Source organism: Delphinapterus leucas, chromosome 6 (assembly GCF_059928025.1).
Source record: "Delphinapterus leucas isolate spDelLeu-1000000601 "Yukka" chromosome 6, BTC_Dleu_Yukka2, whole genome shotgun sequence".
Taxonomy (NCBI): domain Eukaryota; kingdom Metazoa; phylum Chordata; class Mammalia; order Artiodactyla; family Monodontidae; genus Delphinapterus; species Delphinapterus leucas.
Genome location: NC_143134.1, coordinates 91,804,520 through 91,820,069, shown reverse-complemented (window position 1 = coordinate 91,820,069; position 15,550 = coordinate 91,804,520). Strand labels below are relative to the sequence as shown.

Here is a 15,550-nt window from a genome sequence, read left to right as displayed (position 1 = left end):
GGGAAGCTCTGTGGACTCGAGAAAGGTGGAAAAGTCTAGAATACTAGAGGGGGAGGGGGTGTTGGCTGGGAACTTGTTTCCGCTGCCAACTCCCCTGGGGACCTTAGAAATTACTTTCTCTCCTCTGGCCTCAGTTTCCGTATGTGTAGAGTAAGGACGGAGAGCAGAGCAGACGCTGTCTCAGTGCCCCGGAGCGTTTGCCTGCCCTTGTTGGAGGAGAGCAGGGGAGACAATGAGGCTCTTCAGAGCCTTTAGCCTCCAGCCCCAGGGTTTACCCACGAGACCACGCAGGGCCAACAGCAGTAGCTGAGGGAAAGCTGGGCCCAGAGAGAGCCATAGATCCAGGCTCGGCTCGGCTGGTGGGTGAGGTTTTGCCCTGCCCACCCCCTCAGGCAGAGCTCTTGCTGGGGAGCCTGGGGCATGTGAATGATCCCTGCCCGCTGCCTCGAGCCCTCTGGGCTGTGCCGATCACACGCTCACCTTCACATCGTGTCCTTCTGTCCACAGGGCAACGACGTGCGGATCATCCTTGGCCAGTTTGACCAGAATATGGCAGCAAAAGTGTTCTGTTGTGTAAGTAACACTTTGGTTGTGTCATGGATGTCTTTGGGGAGGTCCACGAAGCGTTTTCTTGTACTCAGTGTCACTGCCTGGTCCTTGAGTGGACCGGAGTCTGGGGTGTTGGAAGCAGAAGTGTTATTCTCACTGCTCTTTCATCTTTCCGGGGAGCTAAAACCCCAGGACTCAGAACAGTGCAGTTGTAGGAGGAACCAGGAACCTCAGTTTACCAAACCCACTGTCTTACCATTGCTTCAGCGCTGCCAGCTAGTTTTAAGTCTCCTCCACCCAGCCTTGCTTAATGGAGCAGTGCTGTGTGCACCACACAGAGGGAGACACCAGATTCCAGGGCGAGACCGGGAGGCCTCAGACCCCTTCCTGCCCTGTAAGCAGGGCTCAGAGACTCAGGTTTAGCACAGACCGTCAACTGTTCAGTATCTACCACTGAATCCTTTTAATTGTCTGGTGTGTGATAGGTGACAAAGTACATTCTTAAACCTTATCTCACTTAATCTTTCCAATAACCATGTGAAGCTACTATTGTTACCCTTGCTTTATTGTACCCTACTATTGTACCCTTGTTACAGATGAGGAGCTAGAAGGCTAGAGAGGTGGAGAAGCTTGTCCAAGGGTTGTTTTATGGCAGAACCAGGGCTCCATCCCCATTCACCTGATTCCCAATCAAATCCTCTTTTCTCCACATGATATTCTTTTTTTTTTTTTTTTTTTTTTTGTGGTACGTGGGCCTCTCACTGTTGTGGCCTCTCCCGTTGCAGAGCACAGGCTCAGTGGCCATGGCTCACAGGCCTAGCCACTCCGCGGCATGTGGGATCTTCCTGGACTGGGGCACGAACCCGTGTCCCCTGCATCAGCAGGTGGACTCTCAACCACTGCGCCACCAGGGAAGCCCTCTCCACATGATATTCTAACCTGAGCATATGTAAGAGTTCTAACACAGGGACTATGTCTTTCCATTCTGATGCCCTGGCTCACCCTCCTCCACCTCAGGGTCAGGAGAGAAATCAACAGAATGAGAGCCTAGTTACATGAATTGTCTACCCAATAAGCTCCTCCTCTTAGACTGAGGTTATTCTAGGTGCGGTCTCTAGTGATGGGCCACAGGCCTCTGTTTTCTTTGACCTTTTTTCAGTAACTTGGATGAGATTATAAAAATAGGCTTATAGGAATTTTAGAAGTTGTGAAATATGTTGGAAGATAGCCAGGGTGCAAAGAACCTTAACAAGCTGGAATGTTTGATTGAATCCAGGAAGACTAAATCTAATAGTCCTAATATAAGGTTATATTAGAACAAATTGGGCTGCCTATGTCCAAGATGATAGAGGTATAGCTGAGGAGTACTGTGCGTTTAGAACAAAAGAGACTTTGGAGTCTCAGTTGACCTCAAGGTTACCATGAGTAACCAGTGTGAGCACAGCTTCCAGGGAGCCGAGGTGACCTCATGCTGCACGTCCACAACTAGGGCGGGTCATCCCTCTGCTCTCTGCTGGAGAGACCCCACCTGGGGTATCCTGCTCAGCTCCTGGTGCCCCATTTCAGGAGAGATGCAGAAACTGAAAAAAGGCCAGGAGTAAGGAGAGAGCAGTGAGCGGAAACCATAGTCACCCAGGGATATTTCCTCATGAAGGCTCAGGAGCAAAGCGGGAACCGCCTGATCACCTTTCAAAATAGCAGGGAGGAAGGAGAAGCTATAGGCTGACATTTCAGGGGACCCTGCGTGAAGCTTAGTGCTCCGGAGTCAGTCTGCTTGGGCTTGAACTACTGGTCTGCAGCTTAGTAACTGAATTTGGGCTTGTTGACACTTTCTGAACCTCAGTTTTCTCATCTGTAAAGTGAGGATAATAATAACACCTGTCTCATAGGATTGTCGTGGAGCTTAAATGAGCAAAAACACCTTGCATAGTGGCTGACATACAGTGAGCCCTCAGCAAATGTCAGCAACCTTTTTTTATTTGTTTATGTAAGGTCTCTGAGGATGGAATGGACCACCACTGGGCTGACGAATTTACTAACTGATGGACTTTCCTCGATTGTGTTAAGCATCCTGCGTCTCAGTTAAGGGTAGTTAAGGAGTATTTCCATATGAAAATCTAAGGAGGAGCATGAGAAAAATTGAAACAAATGGAGCAAATTGATTTAATACATTTTATTTCAAAAGTCATAATACTTTGCATGTTACCATCTAAGGTCCAGAAATGGCCCATTTAGAAAAGGAAAATAATGCTCCAATTAGAAGACATAACTTTTTAGAGAAGAAGCTGGGTTTTTTGTTTTTTTTTTTAAAAAAAAAAAAACCCAAATTTGTTTATTTATTGATTTTTGGCTGTGTTGGGTCTTCGTTTCTGTGCGAGGGCTTTCTCTAGTTGTGGCAAGCCGGGGCCACTCTTCATCACGGTGCGCGGGCCTCTCACTATCGCAGCCTCTCTTGTTGCGGAGCACAGGCTCCAGACGCGCAGGCTCAGTAGTTGTGGCTCACGGGCCTAGTTGCTCCGCGGCATGTGGGATCTTCCCAGACCAGGGCTCGAACCCGTGTCCCCTGCATTAGCAGGCAGATTCTCAACCACTGCGCCACCAGGGAAGCCCCCTACATATCCCCAAGACCTTGCAAACAGCTGGCACATGGTGGGTGATTGTCGATCAATTGAGGAAAAGTAAATTAATAAAAATGATCTGTGAAGTTGCCACACTGAGCACTGGCCATCTCCTGTTTGCACAAAATGCAGACAGATCTCCTATTTTTTTCATTTCTTTTTAGTATTTATTTCTTTATTTATCTTGGCTTCACTGGGTCTTAGTTGCAGCACGCAGGATCTTTTAGTTGCAGCATGCAGGCTCTTAGTTGTGGCATGTGGACTTCTTAGGTGCGGCATGCATCCGGGATCTAGTTCCCCAACCAGCAATCGAACCTGGGCCCCCTGCATTGGGAGCACAGAGTCTTACCCACTGGACCACCAGGGAAGTCCCCTCCTGTTCTGATTTGAGCCAAACCCTAAGCTGAGGCGTGGCTGTGATTTCCCTCCATGCCGTGCACTGTGGTTATTTTCTGAGTGGCATTTCCAGCAGCGTGGTTTCTATTTCAGAACAGACGGCATGGCTGTCTTCCTCTTGACCCAAAGCCCCAGGCTGCTTGCCTTCTACACAGCATGGGACATCATCCCACCTCCTCATCTCACTTTCTTCTTCCTCTTGGACTTTGGGTATCTTCAGATGGACTTTTTCTTAGAGTCTTTGCTGGCTGCTTTATTCACTGAGTGGTTTCTCAGAAGTTTTTGGTTGGGGGTTTATTCCGTGTGTCAGACCGTCAGATGGATCTGCCTGTCAGGACTGTCAGTCTTATCTGGTTAGGAAGGAGTTCTTCTGGCAGGCCTGGAAGGTCCTGAGGAGAGTCTTCTCAGTGTCCTCACACTGAATCAAAACTCTGGCGTGTGACGGAGGGAGGGGCTGCTAGGAGCAGAGACCCTGGGAGAGAACCTCTCCACCCATGTCAGGGTCAGAGCACAATGGGATGGAGACAACCGCATCTTTGCCATCCAAATGCTGCAGTGCAAACTTTGCAGCGTGTTGCTGCATGTTCTTTTTGGTTTTGGTTTTGGTTTTTTTGCAGTACGTGGGCCTCTCACTGTTGTGGCCTCTCCTGTTGCGGAGCACAGGCTCCGGACGCGCAGGCTCAGCGGCCATGGCTCACGGGCCCAGCCGCTCTGCGGCATGTGGGATCTTCCCGGACCGGGGCACGAACCCGTGTCTCCTGCATCAGCAGGCGGACTCTCAGCCACTGCGCCACCAGGGAAGCCCCTGCATGTTCTTGAGATTGGACCTGCCACCCAAGGGGAGAGTAGTCTCTAGCAAATGCAAGGACTATTTATAGCCCTGTGGCAAAATGTTCATTTCAGTTCCAGCAAAGGACGAGCATGGCCTGTCGCTTTTGTCTTCTCCTCCCTCCTTGGTGGTCTATTCTAGATTCTCAAGCACTCTGACCTGGGTTCTAGTTTTAGTTCTGCCAGCTGTGTGACCTCAAGCAGGCCACTTTACAACTCCAGCCCCCGGCTGCCTCACCTCTAAAATGGAAGCGACAACCCCTGTCTTATTTGCCTCATAGGATTGTCGAGGGGCTTAAACAAGGCCACCGCAGGGTGACTGTGATCCCAACTGTTAACTGCTTTACTGATGTGAGGATTTATTACTATTATGGTTATGAAATGCCTATAAAAGGGAAATATCCTTCTTGCCTGAGGAAGTGAGGAGGCAAAAGGAAACAATAAAAAGAGGAAATTGGATTTTTAAATTACATCATGGCTACCTGTCTGTGGCTAAAGAGAACAGAGTCGTTCATGGGACTGAAGAACATGAGCTCAAGACTGCCCATCATCACCTGGTAGGGCCCATTTGGTGGCCACAGTTCCTGAGACCACATTCCTACTAGAGACAAAAACAGTGAAAACCAAGGTAACGAAGTAAACTGAAAATGTGTTCAGTCAGTCACTCTACAACCATTTATTGGGTGCCCTCTGTACACCAGGCACTGTGCTAAGCACTGGGGATCCTGGAAAGAGCAGACACCACCCTCCAGGAACTCCCTATTTGGCAAAGGAGACAGACAAAGATACCAGCAGCTTCTTAAGGCTCACATGTCCAACAATCTCAGCCCTTCTGAACGTGGGAATACCAGAATGGAGGCCCAGAAGCCTCTCTGCAGTTGCTTTAGACACTGTATGCTATATTTAAGCCCAGTCTACCTCCCTTGTAGGAGAGCCTTTTAGACCCTCACTCAAAGCCTGTGCTGTGTACTTTTTTCTGCACGTATGTTTAACACTCCCTGCTTTCCATAGCAGTTTAAAAGCAGCAAATTCAGAGTAAGGAGAGGGATTTAATGACAGTGAAAGTGACAGCCTAGACCTGACAACTAGAAAGGAGACAAAGCCATCAAAAGTAGATCAGAGGGCTTCCCTGGTGGCGCAGTGGTTGAGAGTCCGCCTGCCGATGCAGGGTACACGGGTTCATGCCCCGGTCCGGGAAGATCCCACATGCCATGGAGCGGCTGGGCCCGTGAGCCATGGCCGCTGAGCCTGTGCGTCCGGAGTCTGTGCTCTGCAACGGGAGAGGCCACAACAGTGAGAGGCCCTCGTACCAAAAAAAAAAAAAAAAAAAAAGTAGATCAGAAACTCCAAGAACAATAGTCTGGGGCCATTTGGTGTTTGGGCCATGCCCAAAAGTATCACTGTGCATGGCCCATAGGAGTGGCTAATTTTCAGAATAAAACCATGAGTTCTGGAAAAGAGAGTGGCATGAGAAGGAGCAGCTACAATGTTCCCGCACGTAGTGTTGGCCAGGCATGGTACACATATTACCTCATTTATTATTTCTTTTTTATTGAAGTATAGTTGATTTACAAAGTTGTGTTACTTTCTGGTGTACAGAAAAGTGATTCCGATATATATTCTTTTTCATATTCTTTTCCATTGTGGTTTATTACAGGATATTGAATATAGTTCCCTGTGCCATACAGTAGGATCTTGTTGTTTATCTATTTTATATATAGTAATTGATATCTGCTAATCCCAAACTCCTAATTTATCCCTCCCCCCCTTTCCCCTTTGGACACCATAAGTTTATTTTCTATGTCTGTGAGTCTGTTTCTGTTTTGTAAATAAGTTCATTTGTGTCATGTTTCAGATTCCACATATAAATGATATCATAGTATTTGTCTTTGTCTGACTTATTTCACTTAGTATGATAATCTCTAGGTCCATCCATGTTGCTGCAAATGGCATTATTTCATTCTTTTTTATGGCTGAGCAGTATTCCACTGTATATATGTATCACTTCTTCTTTATCCATTCATCTGTCGATGGACATTTAGGTTGCTTCCATGTCTTGGCTATTGTAAATAGTGCTGCTGTGAGCATAGGGATGCATGTATCTTTTCAAATTAGATTTTTCTCCAGATATATGCCCAGGAGTGGGATTGCAGATCATATGGCAACTCTATTTTTAGTTTCTTAAGGAACCTCCATACTGTTTTCCATAGTGGCTGCACCAATTTACATTCCCACCAACAGTGTAGGAGGGTTCCATTTTCTCCACACCCTCTCCAGCATTTATTATTTCTAGACTTTTTTTTTTTTTTTTTTGCGGTACGTGGGCCTCTCACTGTCGTGGCCTCTCCCATTGTGGAGCACAGGCTCCGGACACGCAGTCTCAGCGGCCATGGCTCACGGGCCCAGCTGCTCCGTGGCATGTGGGATCTTCCCGGACCGGGGCATGAACCCGCGTCCCCTGCATCGGCAGGTGGACTCTCAACCACTGCACCACCAGGGAAGCCCTATTTCTAGACTTTTTAATGATGGCCATTCTAACCAGTGTGAGGTGATATCTCACTGTAAATTTGATTTTCATTTCTCTAATAATTAGCGATGTTGAGTATCTTTTCGTGTGTCTGTTGGCCATCTGTATGTCTTCTTTGCAGAAATGTCTATTTAGATCTTCTGCCCATTTTTTGATTATGTTGGTTTTTTGTTCATATATTACCTCATTTAATTCCTACACCAACCCAGTGAGATGGGCTTTGCTTTCCACAGGCTATAGATGAGAAAAGCAAGGCCCAAGGAGCTGTGTGCCAGAGTTACCCAGCTGGTATGTGGCAGAGAATCTAGTGCTACTTGACTATAGTCTTTTTTCTTTTTTTTTCAAAAGATCAGTAGAAAAAATTTTATCTTCATCAAAATTGACTAATATTCTAAACAAAATGTGTTGTCATTCAAATGGACTGAGCTTCTGTTTTCTGGAAAATTCACTCACAAGGAGCACCTAACAGAACAATGGCAGGTCAGACAGCTATCACAGCAGATCCCTGGGAGGCTCCTGACTTCCTGCTCCATGCTGCCTCTAAATTATCACACAGTCTTTGGTCTCAGAGAATAATGCAAATCTGCCTTTGCATCTGATCAGAAGACCTCCTCATGTCCTCACTCAGTATCTGTTGTCGCTTACTTTACCATACATTCGTAATAAGTGGCACTATCTTGCCTCAACCTTTTAAGACTGAGAAAACTTCCAGAAAGTTTTACTTTGTTTGTTTTGCTAAGAAAAGAGAGAAACTTAAAAAAACAGACTTTGAATCTTGTCCCCTTGACTTAGCTGAATGTGTTTGAGCGAATTCCTCAATCTCTGAGCCTCAATGTCTTCATCTATAAGATAGAGATAATAGCACATAACTCATAGCGTTGTTGTGAGAATAAAATAAGATAATGTATATAAATGGCCTAGCACATAATAGGGGCTCAATATATGTGAGTTCCTCCCTGCCAGTGAAAGATGAGAGTTGTGAAGTCTCACAGGTTCTGCCATTGATTAAATGACCTGGGGTCATTAGGATGACCCTTTTGTTCAAAGGTCTAGCCCCCAGCCAGTTTTGTTGAACTGGGGTTTTGTTATATAATTGTAATATTAGGGCTCTCTGTGTTTTTTCTACAACAGTTTTGATTGGGGCAACATTACAATGTAGTTGCTGGAAAAAATGACTATGATCTGAGGCTGCATTGTGAGAAATACAGTGTCTAGAATGAGGGAGGTGAAAGTCCCATATCGTTAGAGGAGTCTAGAGAAGAGGCGATGTGATCATTACCTTGAGATAGTTGAAGGGCTCTCTTATGAAACAATTTCAGTTTAATCTCCGGTGGCTTCACTGAATCAATGGACAGAGGCCATAGAGATGGAATCTGAGCTTAAGCTAAGGAACAAATATTCTAATTCACACTTACCCCAGTGAGATGCTCCACACTGCAGGCTGGGCTTTTTCAGGTGTTGAGAGAGTTTTAGAAGAGTTGCCTCCTCAGATGTAGGAATGAAAGGAACACACCTCTAACGCTTAGACTCAACAGTAACTATTCTCTAATATACACAAATATAAAGGGCTCTGGCCCACCCTTTCTGGGCAGACCATCGATTAGCATGCTGGAGCCTAAGTGGAGGGCAGCCAAACTCTCCCTGGCATCCAGAGCAATGTTGCAGGCTTCTTTCTCCACACCCTCCTGGCCTCTATGCTGTCTCTGTTCTAAGCCAAGGAACATAAAGGGGTGTGACATGAATTGTTTCCCAACATGTCCTACTAACATAGGTGGCTCCCTAGGAACAAATTGCTGGATCGTTTAAGGTTCACATTTTTTAATGTATACAGTTCATCACAGTGCACAGAGAGCATTACATACACCACTGCTCTCTGTAGTCACTTCTGGGTGTTTTGATTACTGATAGGAATGTGAGCTCTACTCCATTCTGGACCCAACTCTGATGGAATGTGACATACCTACAAATTGGGATTTTCTGGGTGCATCTAAGCTATCAAAAAGCATGCTTTTCCAGATAAAAAATCATCACAGGAAGAATTAAAGCCAAATGGGGGTATATTAGAACAGTCTGACAACTTTTTGTTTAAATGGGAGGCAGGCAGTGTGGCTTTGCAGCGTAAGAGTAGACAGACCTAGGTTCCAGACTGTGGACCTTGGAAAAGTGACTTTCCCTCTCTGGTTTCCAGTTTCCTCATCTCTAAAATGAGGATAATAAACTCTGCCTAGATCATCTCAAAGGGTGGACATGAATGACAAATAAGATGTGTGTAAAGTATATAAATATGAGGGACTTTTTTGGGGGGATCTGGATTTATGTACACCATGCTTTGGGTAAAGATTTAGAGAGATGTTCAGTTTGCCAAGTGACATCTTATATAAGTTGTATGCTTACATTAAATTTTCTTGGCCCCTTGCAAAATTGCTCCGCCCTAGATTATATTTTAAGGTTATGATCTCAGCTTTTAGTAAAGATCTATACAAAAATAGCCTTATGAAATCTGTTTGTTGTAGGGATGGTGTTGATACCATGCTAGCTAATTTGACAGTGACCTCCATATGAGGCATTTTGTTTAGGGATTAAAGCCTAGAAAACATTTTGTGTCCCTGAAGAACTGGTATGTTTTCTCCTTAGTGAAAATAAGAGCTATGCAATTAATATTGTTGCCCTTTTCTCTTGGGCTGCCAGGAAGTTCATGGTGAAATATGTAGCTTATATCTATAGTGTTGGAACCTTTGGTGGACTTGTCTATGTTCTGTTCCCTTTACCTCCAATAAGCATATTATAGTCTATATTTTCCCAGGCACTTATGTTTTTATTTTATTCAGTGTTTTATTATTTTAATATACATGTTTCCTATAAACTACCTTGTATCCCTTGAGAGATAATGAGGAGGAGACCAAGCAAGTAATAGAAAAATTAACAAATCCTCTAGTACGAGGAACCTTGAGTCCCCTCCACCTTTCTCACAGGGTACAAAGCTTTGAACAAATGTTTGTCTCTTGGTGCCTTCATCGTCAACCCATCTGTTGCAGGCATATGAGGAGAATATGTACGGTAGCAAATACCAATGGATCATCCCGGGCTGGTATGAGCCTTCCTGGTGGGAGCAGGTGCACACAGAAGCCAACTCATCCCGTTGTCTCCGGAAGAATCTGCTTGCTGCCATGGAGGGCTACATCGGCGTGGACTTCGAGCCTCTGAGCTCCAAGCAGATCAAGACCATCTCAGGAAAGGTCGGTGCCTTGGCCAGCTCATTTCAGCCCCCAAGCCCATCTCCCTTAATCATGCTGTCCAATGATGTTGGCAAAAAGCACCTAGATCTTGTTCTGGCCTTTGCTGTGTGATTTTGAGCAAAGCATGTGACCTCTCTGAGCCTCGCTTATCTGTTAAATGAGGATATCCAGCTCTCTACTGCATGGCCTTCTAGGGAATTGTGGGAATCAAATGAGGTAAGGGTGCTTTGTAAGCACGTAACATAGTGTATGCGTAAGGGGTGGAGTCGTGACTAGTATGGCACCAACTGCAGGCACTGACTTTCAGACGAGGCCACTATTTCATCCTGTGCCCCTCTGACCTGGAATGTCATTTCTCAGTCTCACTGATGCTCCTGTCAGCGTGGAGGAGACAAACGACCCCACAGGTAGACTTGGGGAAACATGTACTAAAGACCAGAAAGATTGGTCCAAACCCCAGTTTTGCCACTTACCAGCTGTGTGACCTTAAGCTTGAGTTCTCTGAGCCGCTGTTTCTTCATCTGTAGAGTGGTGGTGAAAATATCTTCCTCCGGGGTCAAAAGGTGGGCTGAATGGCGGATTGTGCAATGTGGCTGGCATGGCACCTGACATCTTGTGCTGTCATAACTAGGAGGAGGACCTTGGCAGGGTGCTTAGGTCCTCAGGCCTTCACTAGGGATGTTCCCACTAGGGATGACTAACCCCTGGCCTGCTTATCTCATAGAGCTGTGAAAGAACAGGTAGTATGGTGCATGTAAAAGTATTTCCAAAGTACACTATTCTCTATCAGTGAAAACATTATCAAGAATCAGGTGGTGGCAGTCCCAGTGAAGATGGCAACATCCATCTCTCAATTCTAACCACCAGCCAAAGTTCAGTACAGCAGGGCACATGATTCTTTTCTGTCTCCTCTGATCTCAGATTTTTAAATTCTCTACCAACCTTCAACTTCATTTAAAGGATCAACTTCATAGTAAAGTAAAAAATATATATATTATTTTTATCCATTATTTAATCTCAGTCAGAGCCAACACTACAAGAATGACTTATTGATTTGTCCAAAAAGGGCAAATCATTAGGACACATTTTATAAGCAGCTCTGTAGATCACGTGGCACCTGAGAGATCCTGGAAAAACACTCTGGGTAGAAAATGTTGAAAGAAATATTTTCATACCAAAATCAATGACAATATGAAGTTTTTGGAGATGCTGACTAATGAGAAGAAACAACTCATTTTTATTTCAGTAGGTATTATTTTTAAAGTTGTTGAAGTTTACAGTTTATTAGAAGATACTTGGGTCCAGGGATACCCTAAACTTTAAAAATAGTATAAAGTTTGAGGAAAATACAAAAACTAAAATTCTGTACAGGCAGACAGTATAATAATTAAAATGAGAGACTTAAGGAAGACCAAAGATGTAAATGATTACACATGAGATCTGTGAAGCTAAGTGGGGGTAAGGGCCATGAGACGCCCCAAGGGCCTCAAATGTCGTTCCAAGGAGCGTGAGTGTTCCCCGGGGTGGGCGAGCCATGCACAGATGTGAGCATGTGCACAGGAATGCATTTTGGGAAGATCATTTTTTGTAGTGTTTTTTCAGAGTAAATGTTTTGACTTGATAACATCTCCCAGGTCACTGACTTTCCTCTTTAATTTTTAATTTCTAAATTTGGGCCTGGTGAGGAGGCTGATCTCACCCCCATATCACTGTGCCCATGAATGGACACCTTGGGGCTATTCCTGGGGCTGTTCATTTCGTCTCACAGTGTGGGCCACCCACTCCTGGGCTTCCCAGGATGGAGCAGTACCATCAGAGCAGAGCCAGGCAGACTCCCAGCTTGGGGGAGCTTCTGAGATTCCAGGCGACCTAGTCCCTGTCCCACAGTCTTTGAGACAAGAGGCAGCATTTCTTATATTATCTCGAGGTCAAAAGATAATTGAAGTCACACGGGGAAATCTGAAACTCATTGCCTCTTGGACTCAGAGGGTTTAGGGCTCTCCTAGAGGTCATGTAGACCAGCCTCTCTCATCAGACTCTCAGATCCTTCCAGTAGCACAGGAATCACTACTTGTTCCCTAATTTTCCCCACTGGTCCCCATCCCTTGTCCCTATAGGGCCCATCCCTCCAGTTGTAACTTAACAGTTCCAGGGCCAGGACTAAGGGCAAAATTTAAGGGGGTGCCAAAGACCTCAATGGAAAAATCCATGATGAACAAAATATCAAAATTTTAAATAAAGACAAGATCCACAAACCAAGATTAGGGTGAACTGATTTGAGTCACATAATTACAAGAACACATCTTGTCTTTATTTAAAATTTTGCTCATCGTGGATTCTTTTTTTTTTTTTGCGTTAGTTTTGATTTTTTAATCTTGATTACTGAGGGTTTTGGCTCCTTCTTCCATTTTGCCCCTGGAGGGAGGGCGTCACTCACCTCCCCCTGGTCCTTGCCCTGCACAGGTTGTGTTCATCAAGCCCCTTCCCATGCTCAGCCCATGCTCTGCACTTCCTCGTGTTGAGTGCTCTCTCCCCAGGGTGTAGGGCCCAGAGTTGATAAGGCATTCGTATTTGTGGTCTGACCGCAAGCCAACTTCGTCAACCAATCTTCAAGAATATATGGCTAAAGGAAGTTCTAGAAAGTCATGAAATAGTTCTTGAATTTGATTTTGCGGGGTATGTGACTGCTGGGGACCGTGTCAGCATGGCACAGGCTGCTGGGTCGATGCCTGTGTTCTGGGGTCCATCAGTATCCATGAAGACAAGCAAACACGTATAGAAGCAAGTCAGTGGACTCTTGCCATCTTCACTGTTTACACATAGGAAAGCTGAGGAGCAGAAAGCGGAAGGGCATACCCAGGATCCTTGTGGTGGGTTGAAAAGTGGCCCCTAAAAAGATATGTCCAGGCCCTAACACTTAGAACCTGTGAATGTGACCTTATTTGGAAAAAGGGTCTTTGTGGATGTAATTAATTTAAGAATCTTGAGATGAGATTATCCTGGACTACCTGGGTAAACCCTAAATCCAATGACAAGTGTCCTTATAAGAAAAAGGCAGAGGGAGTTTTGCCACTTGGGGAAGATCACGTGAAGACAGAGGCAGAGATTGGAGTGATGCGTCTACAAGACAAGGCACGCCAAGGATTGCTGGCAGCCACCAGAAGCTAGAAGAAAGGCACGGTAGCAGATTCCCCTTGGAGCTTACAGAGGGAACCAACCCTGCCAGCACCTTAGTTTTGGTCTTCCTGGCCTCCAGAACTAGGAGCAAATAAATTTCTGTTGTTTTAAACCACCCAGTTTATGGAAATTTGTTATGGCCACCCCAGGAAACTGATACAGTCACCCAGCAGGTCAGGGACAGATCCAGGAGTGGAAGCCAGGACTGCTAAGTCCCCACTCACTGCCCCTTCCCCTCTACCATGCTCTCCCTCTAGACATGTGACGTGCTTAGGAGCAGAACACATCCAAATCAGCCCTTTCTGTGATTTCTTAGCGGGCCTGTTAGTAAGTGGCAGAACAGGACAGTATGGGTCTGGTAATCAGGAGATCTAGTACAAATCTTGGTATTGTCACCAGTTAATCTGCCACCTCAGCTAGACAGTCACCATCCCTGGGCCTTAGTTTCCTCAACTGAAAATGAGAGATTTGGACCATGTAACTCCTGGCGTCCTTTCACAGCAAAATTCTCTGTAAGTATGGTATTAAGTTATTACAGCAAGCTGTGTGATATGGTTATAATGTTAAACCCTGGAACCCCCAGGATAAAGGTAACTCCTGATAAAGTCACATAATCAGGTGCAACAGTGGCCCCTCTTGAAATGCATTCTCCGTGGTTGCCTCTTCCATATGCCTGTCTCTGGTGCCAAGCTGTCCCCAGCTTGCTCATGGGCACCCAGGAGATTTCTGGTAGGAGGAATAACAAGGTCATGGTCTCCCTCCCGAGCACGTTCATCAGTCCCTTCCCACTGGAATTTCCAGTTATGGGACAAGTGCAGACCTTTGGGCTTCCCCGAGTACATTCAGAGCTCAGTCTTTCAGAACCTCACATAAACAGCCTCTGGATACTTGCTTTGGCCCTAAAGGCTCTTTCTCCTTGTTAAACTTCCCCATCACCACTCTATTTCCCCAAAGTGACTCTGTTGACATTGGTGATTTCCAGTGTCAGCTTTCACTTTTCAGCGTCCCACTGGGTTTGTTTCCACTGTGAGCATTTACAGTTCTGGTGTAAAATTCCAGTGATGGCTCAGCCTCTCTAATAAGGACATTCTTCCCGTTACCATTCTCCTGCTGAGACACACAGAGTTGGGCCAAGGCACCAGATGGAAAAGTTCACAGAACCGTGGAATCAGTGGGAATCTCAGAAGTGGGCCCCAACCCTCCATCAAAGGCACAGGCTCATTCTTTGGAAGAGTTTTGTAATGTTTTCCGGCAAGAAGCTTCTGTGACCACCCACAACTATTTATCCAACACGGCAGAACAAGAGGAAACAGAAATCTAGTGAGTCCTCAACTTAGAGCAATGACCTGGGAAAAGCTGCACCCATCTCATTGTCACTGCCATCAGAGCGCCATAACAAAGAACCTGGGGCTCTTAGGGAAGCTCTGGGCTCTAGAGAGGAGGAAGGGAAGGTGCCATGGAAAAGTAGAGGTGCTCCCCAGGTAGTCAAGCTTTACAGTGCTGCTGCCTCTGCCCTCACCTTCCCCACAAAGCTCCTGTTCCCTTCTGCTTCCCTAAGTACCACATCCCTGGGAGACAGGCGGTGCGGCAAAGGAATATGGGCTTGGGAAGAAGGGTGTGGTGGCCTTTTGGCACTGGTTAGATGTGAATCTTGGCCCCACCATTTCCCAACTGAGTGACTCTGGAAGACAGATAGTTGTTCATGCAACATCCATAGCCCCTCTTCCCCCTCAGTAACATAACTCTTGTTTTTAACTGGGTATGTTGCCACCCATCTGAAAATGTACATTTCCCAGCCTCCCATGTAGCTAGATACAGCCAGGATTCTAAGTCTAGCCAATGAGATTTAAGTAGAAGTATTATACAAGACTTGTAAAATCTCCTTTAAGGGGAGAGCTTGCCTTTCTTTTTCCTTCTCCTTTGTGTTGGCTGGAATATGGATGGGATGGCTGGAGTTATAGCAACTATTTTGGATCAAGAGGTGACCTTGAGAAGGAAACTTTATTCTAAGATAGCAGAGCATAAAGATAAGAGCCTGGGTCCCTGGTTACACTGTGGAGTTGCCATAGCAACCCTGCACCACCTACCCATGAACATCTTTTCCGTGAGAAAGAAATAAACTATCTCATTTAAGTCAGTGATCATTTTTTTTCTGTTTTATTCAACTGAACCTAATCAATAGTGATGCAGTGACATTGGGCTAGTCATTTGGCCTTTCT

The 15,550-nt window shown here is 45.6% G+C and overlaps 1 protein-coding gene across 1 annotated transcript in view; it reads left to right on the top strand.

The window, feature by feature from the left end:
- The window catches only part of GABBR2 (gamma-aminobutyric acid type B receptor subunit 2), a 367,936-nt gene that overhangs the window by 196,855 nt on the left and 155,531 nt on the right, over nt 1-15,550 (top strand). The window contains exons 5-6 of the mRNA XM_022600053.3: nt 508-573; nt 9,954-10,154. Of these exons, the coding sequence (XP_022455761.1) occupies nt 508-573; nt 9,954-10,154 (267 nt within the window). The remainder of the gene's footprint in view (nt 1-507; nt 574-9,953; nt 10,155-15,550) is intronic.